The following is a 15,902-nucleotide window of genomic DNA, read 5'->3' as shown; positions in this document are numbered from 1 at the left end:
ATCACTATTTAATCTATTTTCATCGGACCATTGTTCAAAACCGGCAAATCTGACGTGAAAAGATTTTTATTATAGACGGAAGTTTCAAAACGGTAACTTAACACAAACGAGGGTTATGGCGAAGTGCTCTATTCTAACTAGTCCTGTTTGATTGCTATTGTAACAGTGATTTCAGGTGGTAGAGAAGTCGTTATGGGAAGGTTGCTAGTAGGATCTCGACTTTAGTCTTCTTTCACTTTAAGCGCATGCTCCATGACGTCTTTACAGCGATTTCAACCACTCCACTGCAGCGTTTCCGTGTTTTCCTGAAAGGGCTTCGTGTAGACGAGATAAACATAAGAACCAAATGTTCAAGTCCATACTCCGAGCGCCTGTGCGCTTCTTTGACACGAATCCCATCGGAAGAGTTCTGAACAGGTTTACAAAGGACATGGGTCAGCTGGACTCCAACATGCCCTAGACTTTTGTGGATTTTACTCAGGTGTTCTTTCAGTTATTTAAGTGTACTTAAGTAGATTTTTCACATATCTGTACTTTACTTGAGTATTTATTTTCCTGACGACTTTTAACTTTTACTCGCTACATTTGAGCACAAATAGCTGTACTTTCTACTTCTTACATTCTCAAAACTGGCTCGTTACTTGAGCAGCGGAGGTTGGCGGAACGTGCAGCTTTACGCACGGAGCGCCTCTCTCGCTCTCTCGCTCCTGCAGGAGCTCGGTTCAGTCTTTATTATTAGGGCCCAGGCACTGACAGACATGTCAATCAATCAATCAAGTTTATTTGTATAGCCCACATTCACAAATAACAATTCGTCTCATAGGGCTTTAACATTGTGTGACATCCTCTGTCCTTAACCCCTCAGCAAGAGTAAGGAAAAACTACTAAAAACCCTTTTCACAGGTAAAAATATGTAGAAACCTCAGAGAGAGCCACAGGTGAGGGATCCCTCTACCAGGACGGACAGAAGTGCAATAGATGTCAGGTGTAAGAAAACATCATCAGGATTTTTAGCAGCATCGATGAGGGTAAACATTTTTCAGTACTATGTGTCAGGCAGTCCCGCTGCAATCACAGTCTCTGGCCAGCAGCCAGCAAGACCACGATCCAGCATCAGGATGGGATCCACTATAATCCACAGTCATTGTCCACCGCCGCCAGTTAGAATCCATTATCAGCTGCCGCCTCGGTCGTGGTCCCTCATCATCCGATGCCAACGCGACAAAGGATCCTCCATTACAACGACGATCAGCTGGCACGATACAGAATCCACCGAACTGGATCCACCATTGCGACCTCTGACGCGCGATCCACAGTCATAATCCATGGTGTGGCCACAGCTGTGGCCCTGCATCCGCGGGCGCTAAGGCACAGAAACTCCGGGAAAGGGGTCAAGTTAGTAACATGTACTGATGAGATAAGAATTATCTTGATGTGATAAATATGGAGAAAAGGAAGGAGAAGCAGGAAAGAGAAGCTCCGTGTGTCTTGTGTCATAAATTCCCTGTGCGTCTTAGCATCATCAGGGGTTTTTGCCATTTAATCAATTTTGGAACATCGCACTAATTACCTCTAACTATAAGCTTTATCAAAAAGGAAGGTTTTGAGTCTACTTTTAAACAAACAGAGCGTGTCTGCTTCCCTAACTGAAAGTGAGAGATTATTCCACAGGAGTGGGGCTTGATGGCTAAAAGCTCTGGCTCCTACTCTACTTTTAGAGACTTTAGGGACAACAAGTAAACCTGAGTTCTGGGATCGGAGTGCTCTAGTAGGTTGATATGGAACTAACATCTCTTTAAGGTAAAGAGGTGCCATATCATTAAGGGCCTTGAAGGTGAGGAGGAGAATTTTAAATTCTATTCTTGATTTTACAGGAAGCCAGTGTAGTGATGCTAATACTGGAGAAATGTGCTCTCTTTTCTTAGTTCTCATCAGGACACGTGCTGCGGCATTTTGGACCAGCTGCAGAGTCTTTAACGACTTGCTGCTGGAGCCTGATAATAGTAAATTACAGTAGTCCAGTCTCGATGTAACAAAGGCGTGGACTACTTTTTCTGCATCTTTTTGCGAAAGGACATGTCTGATTTTTGAGATAATACGCAAGTGGAAAAACGCGGTCCTAGAAATGACTTTTAAGTGACTATTAAAGGACAAATCAGGATCGAAGATCACTCCCAAGTTCCTGACTGTGTCATTGGAAGCAAGGGCAATGTCATCTAGCACAGCTATGTCATTAGATAATGTTTCTCTAAGGTGTTTAGGGCCGAGTATTATAACCTCTGTTTTATCTGAGTTTAATAAGAGAAAATTGCGGGTCATCCAGGTTTTTATGTCCTTGAGACATGCTCGAAGTTTAGTTAATTGATTACTTTGATCAGGTTTTATTGACAAATATAACTGGGTGTCATCCGCATAGCAGTGGAAATTTACCGAGTGTGTCCTGATAATGTTTCCTAGTGGAAGCATATATAATGAGAATAAAAGTGGGCCGAGCACAGACCCCTGTGGGACACCATGGTTAACTTTGGTGCGCACCGATGACTCATCATTGATTTGAACGAATTGGGAGCGATCAGCAAAATAAGATTTAAACCAGTTTAAGGCCGTTCCTTTAATGTTAATTAACTGTTTTAGTCTCTCTAATAAAATTTGATGGTCAATTGTGTCGAATGCTGCACTGAGATCTAACAGAACAAGGACAGACACAAGTCCCTGATCTGAAGCTATTAGAAGGCCCATGTGGCCCTATTGAAATTGTAAGGATTATTATTCAGGCAAATGAATTGGCTTTTTGAGGGCTTTTATTAGGTGACTTTACATAATTTTTTGAAGGTATTCCTTTTTCGATTCACATTAGTTTTCCCTTTCCTGCTTCGTGTCAACATCTGCACATAAATACATAGCTCGAAGCAGCAAGTGGTTAACTTTTCTTAAAGAAAATTTTGGAAGTAGTTGGTTTAAACAAAAACTGTTGGCAAATAGACTATCATTGGTTAGCCGTGTCTACTTAGTCTTACATGTCCACAAAACAAACAGATTTAAAACAAGTCCAGATGGAAAAACAAACAACACAACCAATTATATAAGCAAACGCAAAAACAACTTTCAGCCAACACAACCAAAAACAAACACTGTGTCATGGACTACTACTACTGCATATTCACGCACACAATTCATTTTTTTAATGGACCTCCCAAATGGAACCCTGGGTAATCAGGCCCAGTTTTCCACTCACTATAATGCCAATATAATTTTTGCAAAGATATTATATATCTATATATTGCCAATTCCAATCCTTAGTCGCCCTTTGTGCTGACTCAACACAACTTAGAAGCTGTTGAGTCTTTATATATATATTGTACAAACTGGCTAATGTGTACCACTTCAGGCAGGGTTGTGTCTTCACTTTGTCGTCCCTACAGGCAAGATACCCTACAGGTGTATTGTCACCCTGCTGGAAACAAATGCAAACACAACCCCAGGCCCATTCAGTGAAGATAGTCTAATGATAAATAAACAGGCTTACATGTAGATGTGTGGACAAGCTGGCGGGCAGGTAAACATCCAGGCAGTTAAAATGCAAAATACAGCTAATAGACACAAAATGTTAATTTGGTCTATTAGTGTTCTTAGGTAGAATCAAGAGGCACTTGTTTATTCTGTTGTGTTGATTCTTTGTTGTCGCTAGAAGTTCAGATGCACTTGTCCAATACTATTTTAACCTCAGCATCTCGGGTTCAAAATTTGTAAAATTATACATTATATATATAGTGTTGTTATAATTTTTTAGTCAGTTGAAATAAAATTTGGTACTTGTACTTTTACTTTTGATACTTAAGTACATTTCAACACCAGATACTTTTGATACTTAAGTACATTTAATACATTTAATATGAGCAACTCTAAGACTTTAACTCAAGTCATTTTCTGACGGGTGACTTTTACTTTAACCGGAGTCACTTTCAAGTAAGATATCTGTACTTTTACTCAAGTATGGCTTTCAAGTACTTTATACACCACTGTTTTTAAGAATGTTATGTCGCATACGTAGACAGCATAAACAGGCAGTTGTGAGGGGAAACCAGACCCGGCCATTTATAGTCTCCCTGCCAGTCCTACAGAAGGGACAACCTGGACAAACACATGACGTCTGAGCATCACAGAATAGCCTGTCAGCGCCGAAATCCAATGTCAATTCAAAATCATTAAAAGAAACACATTAACATCATGATTCCTTTAAGTTTTTGTGTCCGTGTTTGTCCCCCCCCCCAAAGCTGTAAACCTAGGGGAAACACTGCATGGTGCATACAACAAAGGTTAGTTTGTAATATACACACAGATTGGGAAACAGTTCTTTGTCTTTATAACTTTGGCTCACTCCTCTCACTCTGGTTGGGGTTCTTACAAAGTCAAAGGGTGGGATCTTCTGATGAAATCTAAACAACAATTCTTTAGTTAAAGCATTCAGGCCCAGATTCAATCAGTACAGGATACAGCATGATTAAGGTTACATTGTATGAGATTCACTCATGATCAATCAAAGGGGAAATAAACATGATCATATTGTGGTCGAATGGTACATTTCCCTGACAGAACTAATATCTATGAGTGTGTGTTACTGTGTTATGTCCCTAAGACGTCTGGTGCATGAGGGACAAACGATTTAAAAATAAACTGGGCCAAAAACAAGAAGCCAGTAGGATGCGTTTAAAGAAAACAAGTATTTTATTAAACAACTGTAGGGTGAACACAAAACGCCGTAACCAAAAAAAGAAGGGGAAAAAAGAAACACAGCAAACCCCCATCTAGGAATAATATCCACGAGTTTAGGAGGAACCTTTGAAACGACACCACAGAGGAACACTGACTACTGAACACAGGGCTGGACTGGGAGAACAAAACGAAAACGGCCCGGGCATTATTTGGCTCAGACCGGCCCACATAATTAGCAGAGCACATCTGCCATTAAATTGACGTAACTTATGTCTTCTAAATGTCTTACAGTAGCTCATATTAAAAGTACTTAAGTATCAAAAGTATTTGGTGTTGAAATGTACTTAAGTATCAAAAGTACAAGAACTAAAATTAAAAATGCAAAGTGCTTTTTATAGTAGGTCTATACAGACACAAAACAACCCAAAATGTTTCTCCTCAAGATTTATCTCAACTGACTGAAAAATTACAACAACAATATGCATATAATGTATAATTTTACCAATTTTGAACCCTAGATGCTGAGGTTCAAATAGTAATGGACCAGTGCATCTGAACTTCTAATTAACTATAAACAAGTGCCTCTTGTGTCTGCCCAAGAACATTAATAAACCACAGTATAACCACTATACTATAGGCACACAAAATAAGACACTATCTCTTATCCTATTCTAGAGGAAGTAAAAGTCGTAACAAGATTTCTGAAGGTGAACCTGCGGAGCGCTGCACCCCCCCCCCCCCCAACGGCAAACACGCCACCGGACCTGCACATCTCAGGAGGGAGGGGGCAGCGAGTGAGAGAGAGAGAGAGAGAGAGTGAGAGAGAGAGGGGGGTGCGCCGTGGGTAGAGGCGTGCGACGCCAACCTCCGCTGCTCAAGTAACGAGCCAGTTTTGAGAATGTATTGAAAATTGAAAATGCGCGCTCACATGTCTGCCTCCACTCACTCATCATTGTCGAGTCCTCCTCGCTCGTCTCCCGGCGCACCTGCTGCTGCTGGGCTGGTGAACCCGGCACCACATAGGTCCGTCAGTTTGGCACATTTAGCAGCCTCCACCTCCAGAGACTTCAGCTTTTTTTCCCGATGCTTCTCAGCGCCACCCGGGCGTTTTTTTACTCTTATTATCCATTAAGTTAAGTTTCTGTCTCAGCAGCAGCCAGTCCCGCGACTCCCCCCGCCAATGCCATGAGGTCCCGCCCCCCCCCCCGCCCCCGGTTTGTGATGTGATTGACAGCACTGTCGGGGCTCTCTGAGCCTGTCAGCCCATGATTGATTGACAATGACAAACAATAGACCAATAATATGTGTCGATGCTGGCAACACACTGCTAGCCCTCTGTAGCCAATTGGCCGGCCCAATTGGAGGGAATTTAGAAAGGAAGAAGAGAAAAAAAACAAAACAACAACATAGCGGACCAGACCGGCCCACATTGGGTCAACGGCCCACCGGGATTATTCCCGGTATGCCAGATGGCCAGTCCACCCCTGACTGAACACACTACAGAATCCTGCAGAGTGATTTCTCCCTTTAAAACATATGAGTAAATGATCTCAGTGTAAATCAGTCATTCCAGTTCCTGTGGGAGCTGTGTTGATTTATAACCAGTTTGTCTCCTCCTCCTCATCACCTTCACCAACCCTCCTCTCCCTCCTCACTTTGAAACTTGGCCTCTCTAACGGAACTCCTCCACACATCACCATGCTCCTCTGGACCCTGTGTGCAGCTGTGCTCCTGCTCGGCCTCCTCTTCCTCCGCTTCCCTTACCTCCACCTGGACCTCCAACACCTGCTGGGCAAAGTCCAAACGGGACGCCGGATCCTGAAACACATCCGGGACCACTACACGGTCCTGGACCGGTTCCTGGACGCGGTGAGGACGCACCCGCACAAACCGTACCTCCGTTTCAAGGATGAGACGTTCACGTACCGGGACGCGGACGCGCTCAGCAACCAGGCCGCCCGAGTGTTCCTGCAGAGCGGCCGCCTGAAGCAGGGCGACACGGTGGCGATGTTCGTGGGGAACGAGCCCGTGTTCCTGTGGCTGTGGCTCGGCCTGGCGAAGCTCGGATGCCCCGCCGCGTTCCTCAACCACAACGTCAGATCCAAGTCCCTGTTGCACTGCTTCAGCTGCTGCGGAGCTTCGACCCTGGTGGCTGCTGCAGGTGCATAAGTCAGATTAATTTTAACATTCAAAGACAATATTTATAACATTGACCCACAGCCTCCATCACCAGAGGTTTATAAAATGATCACAATCTATCCTCCAGCAATCCCCTAAATTTGACAGAACTTCAACCACCTATACATTGCACAATATCCTAAACTATGTAAATTTAAAAACAAAAATATATAAAAATTTAATTAAATTGAAAAGATCAATTTAATGAAATCAAATGAAATCAAATGAATCCTACGCAGTCCACTACTGCGCAGGATGTGCGCAGACTGCTTCTGCACCGGAAGTGCGAAGTCCGCTTCGGCGCAAGCAGGAGGTAAATATATATATATATTTTTAATTAAATAATACAAAAAAAATATATAAATTAAGAAAAAAAAAGTAAATTTTCACCACTTTCTAATTTTCTGCTAATTTTGGTAAGAATTTGAGCATGTTAAAGCCCTCATAGCCAATCCATTTGCCTGAAAATAATAATAATAATCCTTACAATTTCAGTGCCTGTCAGTGCTCGGGCCCTAATAAATATAAATAACATGTCAGGTTTATTAATTTCATTGCAGCCTGTAAAACACCCAGTGGAGCTCAGGACCCATGTGCACACAAACACTGTATTTAATCAGTGATTCCAGATCCTGAGGCAGCTTAAGTTAAATACAAACTAGGGCTGAGTTATATGACCAAAAATTATACCAAGATAAAAAAATAAAATGTCAATATCAATAATTATCACAATATATGTCCCATTATTATTTAGTTTTAGATTTAAGTTTGTGATTAGATCCTGAGTTAAAGGCTGTGGGGGGTTTTTTATGACAAAAACTTGATAAACAGCGAAACATTTGACAAATCTGAAGTGAATCAGTTATATGTGTGACATTTTATTATCTTCCAACTATATGCATATAATATTTACAAAATACACACTTTATTTGGGCTGGGCAGTACAGCCATGAATTAAATTCGAAATAAAAAATGATCATATATCAGTCGATATTATATCATATCATACAAATGTAACATTGTTATTTCTGTTCACTGTAAAGATAAAGTTTTGTTCCTGAGTGAATGTTGTGAGATAATTCCTCACTGAACTTACATAAAATATAAGCTCTATCAGGATGTATTGAACATTTATTATATTGTTATTTATAAAAATTCTATTGATGATATTTCTTTATTGCCTGGCCCTAAACCCCTCTTTCTAATAAGGGAACATTTTAAAATGGGTTTAAAACTTGGGAATGAGGATGTAAATCATTCATTAATGTTCTGTCGGTCAGTGACTGATTGTAGGAGCCAGGTTATAAAGATTTCCGCTGCTGCAGTAAAGCACTTTCTTTGTCTTTTCATCTCTATATTTCATAAACTTCTGGGATGCATCATGAGCACGGGATTCATAAAGTCGTCTGTACAATGTGACTAAATGAAGTGTGAAAACTCTCAGTCATCCAGGTCATTGTATCCTCAGGAGTTGCACATGTACTTTAATGACATGTCAGAATCATCAGATTAATGGTTGATTCTGTTAACATGTGTGATGTGCATGGAGTAATGATGAGGTTTGATTAAAAACATGGAATAATCCTAATAATGATATTAAATGGTGACAAACACACTTTATACAAATACAAAGGCCAGCACATTAATGAGGAGCTTAGTAGAAAGTATGTACAGCTACTCACAACACTGAACTTACTTAAAATCTTTAGGTACTTGTACCTAAGTATTTCCGTTTAGGTTACTTAGGTTTAGTTGCACTTTACATTAACTTCAAATCCTACTGCATGTTTGAATACGTTATATAATATGATTTGTTATATATACGAAAATTACCAGAGGTTTTGATTTGTGGCCTCTTACAAAAAACAATGTTACGCTGTCCACTGTGAATGTGATCACATTCTTCTTCAACTATTTGAAGTCTCTGAGTGTCAGAGAACGATCAAGCTCCTTGGGTTTTCTCTCCAGAGTTGCAGGAGGCAGTGGAGGAGATCCTGCCCAGTCTGCTGGAGCAGCAGGTCACTGTTTACATCCTGTCTGACACGAGCACGACCGTCGGCATGGAGAGCTTCACAGATAAAATGAGCCTGGCCTCTTCTGAGCCCCTGTCCAAGGATTTAAGGTCCCACGTGACCCTGCACAGTCCAGCAGCCTACATATACACATCTGGAACAACAGGTGAGCTACTTCAGGCTCTTACATGTGTGATCCCACAGCGACATGTCAGCTACATGCAGCATCTGGCTTCTTTTCACCAGGTCTCCCTAAAGCAGCGGTGATCACTCACGCCAAGCTGTGGGTCTTATCTTGGCTTCAGCGCACATCTGGAGTGAATTCCAGTGATGTGATCTACGTTAGCCTCCCTCTGTATCACAGCACCGGCTTCCTCGGCTGCACCGGAGCCATTGAGAGAGGTATGCACACCTCTGGGTTGAACAGTCATTTAATTCAAAGAGGAGGTTAAAGTGTTATTCGACATTTACTTACTTTACTTTACTTACTGTCAACAAAACTAAGACAAACTTTTTTTTTTTTAAAGGGTCGGTGCGTCCAGCCTCTGTCACTCATAGTGGAAGTAATGAGACTGTAAATGCAACGTACTCACTCATTGTGTTTAATATCATCATCTTTAAAATCCTCTCAAACCACAGCCTGTATATAAAGATGGATGACACAACCCCAGTTACTCCCACTGTCCAGAAATGAAAATATCCCTGATACGAACGCTACCATCTCGCTCATTTGGAGCTAGAGTCTGCCCAGTGGCGGTGGGGAGGAGGGGGTAGCTGCGATATCAAGGTCCTGCCCATTCACGTACTCGGCCAATCACGAGTCAAGGCCGGCGCATGCTTCTGCGTTTTCATGGGAACGGAGACGCAGGAGCCCTTCCGGGCCCCTCACGGCCCTTCCTACGTCCTTACGTGCGGCGGCCAATTTTTCTAACTAGACGGCAAAGCCCCGCAAGCGTCACCCGGCCGCGAGGGCTGTGATTGGTCTGCTGACTACATCATTTCCGGAGTCGCATTTCCGGTTCATGCCCGGAAACCACGGAAGATTTAGAAGAACGAATATGGACCAGATAGAAGAGCACTTGGCAGAAGAGATCCAACACTATGTCCACTAGTATAACCCGTCACTAACTGGCGGATTTTTCCGCCAGAAAAAGGCTCTGCGGAGCCGCCATGGCGATGTAAATAAATCGCTCTTCTTCGTGCAACACACGAAGAAGAGCTGACTTCGACAAAAAACATTACTGCGCCTAGTGTTCTGGCGGGGAATTGCATGGCAACACGCGCAACGGTTGGAGAACCATGAATGACAACGAGTCCTGCGTTACAGCTGCGTGCCTGCGGGCCCCTGACGACGCAGAAGCATGCGCCGGCCTTCAGTCTCAGATGTCAACCATGATTTTATAGCATCTAATAACCAATTAAACCCAAACTTACTGGGAGAAGGATCTTTTCAAAAAAGATCAGTGTGATAAGAAGTACCTAAAATCACAGAAAAATATATTTGACGTGTGTACTTTGACGTTTTAGTTTAGTCCATGTCCCACACACTACCATGGAGGAGGGGGGATTAATGACCTGCACTCTATCCAGCCACCAGGGGGCAACCAAGACGCTGTGGCTTCACTTTAGAAGAGCTGTCATTATTGTTCAAATGAGCAGATCTGTAACACGAGTGGTAAACATGGGCTCATTGTGTGCATCAGATTACAACGGTGGTAGTTTTAATGTTTTTATAAAACAATAGAAACAAATCAGATTTTTCTGCTAAGAAAATATTAAAATATATATCATTTAAAAAATGTCCCCCACCTCTTCCTCCATGGTGGCTGTTTGTCACCTTGCTGTTTGTGTGCAGGTATCACTGTGGCTTTGAGGAGTAAATTTTCTGCCTCTCAGTTTTGGGACGACTGCAGAAAATATAACGTTACTGTCGTACAGTACATCGGTGAGATCATGCGTTACCTCTGCAACACACCAAAGGTACGCACCGTCTGTGACAGCACCAACACTAACGCAGCTACTGTCACCTCTGATGTTCTTCTACCGTCTTTCCTGTCAGAGACCCAACGATCGGGACCACAAAGTCAGACTCGCGCTGGGCAACGGGATTCGAGCTGATGTCTGGAGAGAATTCAACAGCAGGTTTGGGAAAATCCAAATCCGAGAATTTTACGGAGCGACAGAAGGGAACATTGCTCTGCACAATTACACCGGCAAGATCGGCGCTGTGGGGCGAGACTCCTTCCTCAACAGGGTAACAGTTCATGTTTATATCCTACATTATGAAGTAAAATGTGTTCATCAACATCGTTGCTGTTTTTGTCTTGCAGATGATTTTCCCAATCTGTGTGATCAAATACAACGTAGAGACAGGAGAACCTGTGCGGGATTCATCTGGGTTCTGCATAAAGGCTGCGAAAGGTGGGTCAGTACCATGAATGATATGGTTACTATTAAAATGTTATAAGTTACACTTGGTTGGCTTTTAAAAGGTCAATACTTACATATTTAAACTACATGTCCTTAAATGGGACAAGTCTATAATACCATTCAGACACCGGAATATATAAAGATGGAAATATTATTGGATCATTATGTAGAAAAACTCTGGTACTGTCTTTTGTTTGTTTGTTTATAAACAAAAAACACTGTGGAAGGATGCATTATGGGTCAGGAAATAACCCATCAAATGTTTGTTTGAGATTTCGACAATTTTTTGAGAAGAGTTCATAGATCTTGATGAAAAAAGATCAGACATGTCAAGGTAACAGATATTTATGAGTTTCTCCATTTACACTTTTCACCTCGGTGTAATCTGTACATTATTAAAAATATTTAAGTTGATTTTATACATTCATACATCTGAATGATCCCTGTGCCCCACAACACTTTATAATTGTTACTTTAAACAGTATGTTGCATCTAGGTCTCTGTTGTACATGACCCCATAAGAGACTGGTGGGGTCACCTCAGCAACTTCTCCTGTTTGTACCTCTTCCCTCAGGTGAGTCTGGACTGTTGGTATCTGAAATATCAATGAGGACTCCGTTCTTTGGTTATGCCAGAGACCTGCAGCAGACAGAGAAGAAGAAGCTGCACGACGTCTTCAAGAAAGGAGACGTGTACTTTAACACTGGCGACCTGCTACTAGTCGATGAGGAGGATTTCATCTATTTTCACGATCGAGTCGGAGACACGTTCAGGTTGGGTTTCTGTCACGTGCAGTTGAAACCTCGTGGTGCCACGCAGCCTGTAAGATTTGTTTTTTATCGTCATCAGATGGAAAGGAGAAAATGTGGCAACAACTGAGGTGGCTGACGTCATGACGGAGGCCGACTGCATCAAGGAGGCCAACGTGTACGGAATTAAAGTGCCAGGTAATTCTCACTGGACATCTTCCTCAAACAGACGCAGCAGCAGAAATTGTTGAATAAATCAGGGCAGCAAATAACAACTAATTTCATTTAGTTTTTGTGAAAATCACAACTTCTTAAAAACCAATATGCCGTCTTCAGATTTGAAAACACTTTATTCAACACTATATTCACTCGACAATAACTTTAAACTGATGAGCAGCATGTGCTCATATTTTAGAGGCTGCTTATTAGAACTCTTTGGCATTTTTGTTTTAATGACGTAAACAAATCATCAATTCTTAAATTAATCAAAAAAATTGTATAAAGTGAGTAAATTGAATCCTTTCACATAATCTTTAGGACATTTAATTTCATGATTTAACCCTAATTAATTATTAAATCAGTGAATTGATTATTTTATCCCTAACATATACCTTGTTTCAGAAATCTGAAAAGCCCCAGCAGGCATTTAATATTTTAATAAAATAAAACATAAATAAATAATTAAAATAATGAAATAATAATTAATTTAACATTCAACATTTAAAATTGAATTAATGTTGGTTTTATCTCATTTGTCTCACACAATATTGATCTGACAAAATAATTACGAAAACTAAATTACTCATATCTAATAATAATCTATTTATGTATCTGTTTACAGCCATCTATTGGCGCTGTGCAACTATACAAACCCCAACTGAACTCATGTTAATAGTTCACCAAGATGTTAAGTCACTTCTTACTGTTTAATAATTGATTATAACTAAAATGAACAGGGAACATCAACAAGTATCTGCTCATTTCAAAGTGAAAGGGAATTTCGTTTTTCTTCCTTCTCAGTTTATGAAGGCTACAACCAACCTAATGACCACTTCAGATTTATTGTGTATTCTCTCCAAGATGTTTGATAGGTTTAACTATAAATCACTACATTGTGGTAACTACAGAGCAAGTTAAATGTGGGCTCCACGTGTTGGTTTTGTTTCTGTGTGTATGTTCCAGACCAGACACATTGTTTTCAGGTAAAAGGTCACAGCTCTTGTTATAAATCCCAGTGGACCTTGCCTCTGGTGAACCCTTGTTTGCACAGAATCTGTCAGTGTGTGGAAGTCAATGCCCTGCTAGTAAACTTTGACCAATAAAAGCAGTTTTATGTGCATACTGATCGCATCACTGGTTTTAGACTCTGAAACCAGACTGAGATCAAGTTAATCCTGGGTTTCAAGTTCTCCCAGTCCCACCGTGATGTGCTAATAGACGACCTCGCCCCAGGGATCGGGCGTAGTTCATGTAAATTAAAAAATCTACCAGAGAGGACAAAAAAGACACAGGCAGAGCAAAGTTCAAAACACAGACAGATAACCTACATTGCAACATGTTACAACGTACGATTTGGATCAGAGTGAACTTTCAAACACTGAAGTGCGTCTGGACTGGTGGACTGACGCTGAAGTCTGATTGGCCACAAGATCCGAGAGGCTGGCAAGAGACGGGTGAAGAAAAAAGACTAGAACTTGTTTGGAAGACACCGGAGTATATTTACGACTTAATAGTCAAGATATCTCAAAGTGATGTCATGTTGTCAAACACCGAAAAGCAGGAGTGTTTCAAGAGATTTTGAGGGCTCCGGGCAAAAGCCTGACTCGGTGTGTTGAGGTTCAGAAAAACATTTTGACCCTCAAATGAGGTCAGAAGGCAAATTGTACAAACTAGTTTGTTTAAAGCATTTCTTTGAGTTCCCAGTATGAGTAAATTGTCAAAACGCTGGATCCTACATTTCCCATGATACAACGTGTTTTATTTTGTCACAAGCCCACTCACACCCTGGGTTTGACTTACAGTCATTTTCTCTCCCATAGCTTGACAACAAATTATACATCTTTTATCACAGGTTATCTATCCTACTGATGTTTATAAGTAAGATTGGTGGAGTGCCCCTTTAAGAGCTGTGATAACAGGGGTACCATTATGTCACTACATGTACTATGTATGATTATGCACATTAAATCAGTACAGTAAACTGATTTCTTGTGTATCTTGATTTAATGTTCTGTTACAGGTCAGGAGGGCAGGGCTGGGATGGCTGCTGTCACTTTAAGAGACGGACAGAAGTTAGACTCTGCAGATGTTTTTAAACACGTTGAAAACTTCCTGCCAGCCTACGCACGACCACGGTTTATCAGGATTCAGGTGCATTTTCCTCAGTCATTTAAAATCCTTTCAAATGTTTGTCCGCCCTGTGATACTCTGGTGACCCATCCAGAAAGTACCCCGCCCCTCACCCAGTTACAGCTCATAGGACAAGTGGATGGATTCTTTCTGTGGTGTTGAGTGCTTGATTTATTTACTAATTCATGTAATTAAATCATTTTGTTGCAGAGTTCCATCAAGGTAACGGGCACGTTCAAGTATTTGAAGGGGAAGCTGGTGGAGGAGGGCTTCGACCCAAATCTAATAACAGACCCACTCTACTTCCTGGATGAGAAAGAGAGGAATTACATCCCACTAACCCTGGACATCTTCAATGGAGTGACATCAGGGAAAATCAAAATATGAAAGATTCTTTTATATTTAGGAAAAACCATTGAGAGATGCTGGGTTGTGATTTATCTTCACGCCATGTTTGTTCTTCTACCTCTGTAATCATTTCACAACTATCCCCTCATGATTCTGTATCACACATTTGATGCTGTTGCACTGAGCTGCGAGTGACATATATACAGAACACTTACACACTGCTGCAGTCACAATCTGGCTTCCGATGAAACAACAAGCAAGTTTTTCCTGTTGAAGAAAACCGAGCTGTGAGCCTCTTGACAAAACGGCCCCTTCTCGGTGCATTGTGCTCTGTTGAGCCTGTTGTCAGTGTAGGAGGGGACATCGCTGGCCTGGATACAATACACCTCTCTTTGTATGAGAGTCTGCTGTGACGTCCCTCCCTCTACTGAGGGCCGATGATCTGACACAGAAATGACCATGACCAACACCGTCACACATGTCCTCTTGTGCTTAAAAGAATCAAATAAAGCAATGAAACTATCTCTTATTTTCCTCCTATACTGTTTATTAGATCTGAACCCATGCTTTGCAAGACACAGCTGAATATCTAAGTCAAAGTTAAAATAAAGATATCACATGCTCTAAAATGTCCCCTTTAAATTTAAAAAGAAATGAATTATTAATGTGGACTAAATTACTAATTTCTCACACACTCACACTTCAGACACCACTGATACCTCATGTTTTTCCTGCAAATATTAGAGTCTGTTATTTTGGGCTCATTAATCTATGCTAATGTCGAAAGGCGACTTTTTAAGTCCTGCAGACTTTATGACACGTTGAGTTTAATTACTCGTGTGACTTTCTTAAAATAACCACACGGGACTGGTTTGTTGTGTCATGTTCAACACAAATCCTCATCTGTGTCTGTAAAGCACGACAGAGGGTTGAACATGACACAACAGCCATGACCCTCTGTTTGGGAGCACGCTGACCCAGATGTTGGTTTGACAGCAGCTCAGACATGGAGAGCAGCCTCATTAACCAGCGGGTTAAATACATAAAGTATTAAGTGTAAAATATGTGGTTCTTTTTCTTGGCTTTCTCTGTGGTTTAGCTGAACATTAAGAGCCGTGTGTGT

At 41.4% G+C, this 15,902-nt stretch overlaps 1 protein-coding gene across 1 annotated transcript; it reads left to right on the top strand.

Moving 5' to 3' along the window:
• Nucleotides 1-6,261: 6,261 nt before the first annotated feature.
• On the top strand, nucleotides 6,262-15,303 carry LOC133009703 (long-chain fatty acid transport protein 2-like; the record flags this gene model as incomplete). Its single annotated transcript, XM_061077240.1, has 10 exons — nucleotides 6,262-6,874; nucleotides 8,860-9,069; nucleotides 9,150-9,305; nucleotides 10,759-10,883; nucleotides 10,963-11,157; nucleotides 11,234-11,324; nucleotides 11,908-12,106; nucleotides 12,183-12,280; nucleotides 14,322-14,452; nucleotides 14,642-15,303. Coding segments are annotated over 10 exons (1,995 nt in total), but the record flags the coding sequence as incomplete, so codon positions are not given.
• Nucleotides 15,304-15,902: the final 599 nt, after the last annotated feature.

Source organism: Limanda limanda, chromosome 8 (genome assembly GCF_963576545.1).
Source record: "Limanda limanda chromosome 8, fLimLim1.1, whole genome shotgun sequence".
Classification (NCBI taxonomy): Eukaryota; Metazoa; Chordata; class Actinopteri; order Pleuronectiformes; family Pleuronectidae; genus Limanda; species Limanda limanda.
The sequence above is the reverse complement of the archived record's forward strand: the minus strand, read 5'-3'. Positions and strand labels throughout refer to the sequence as shown.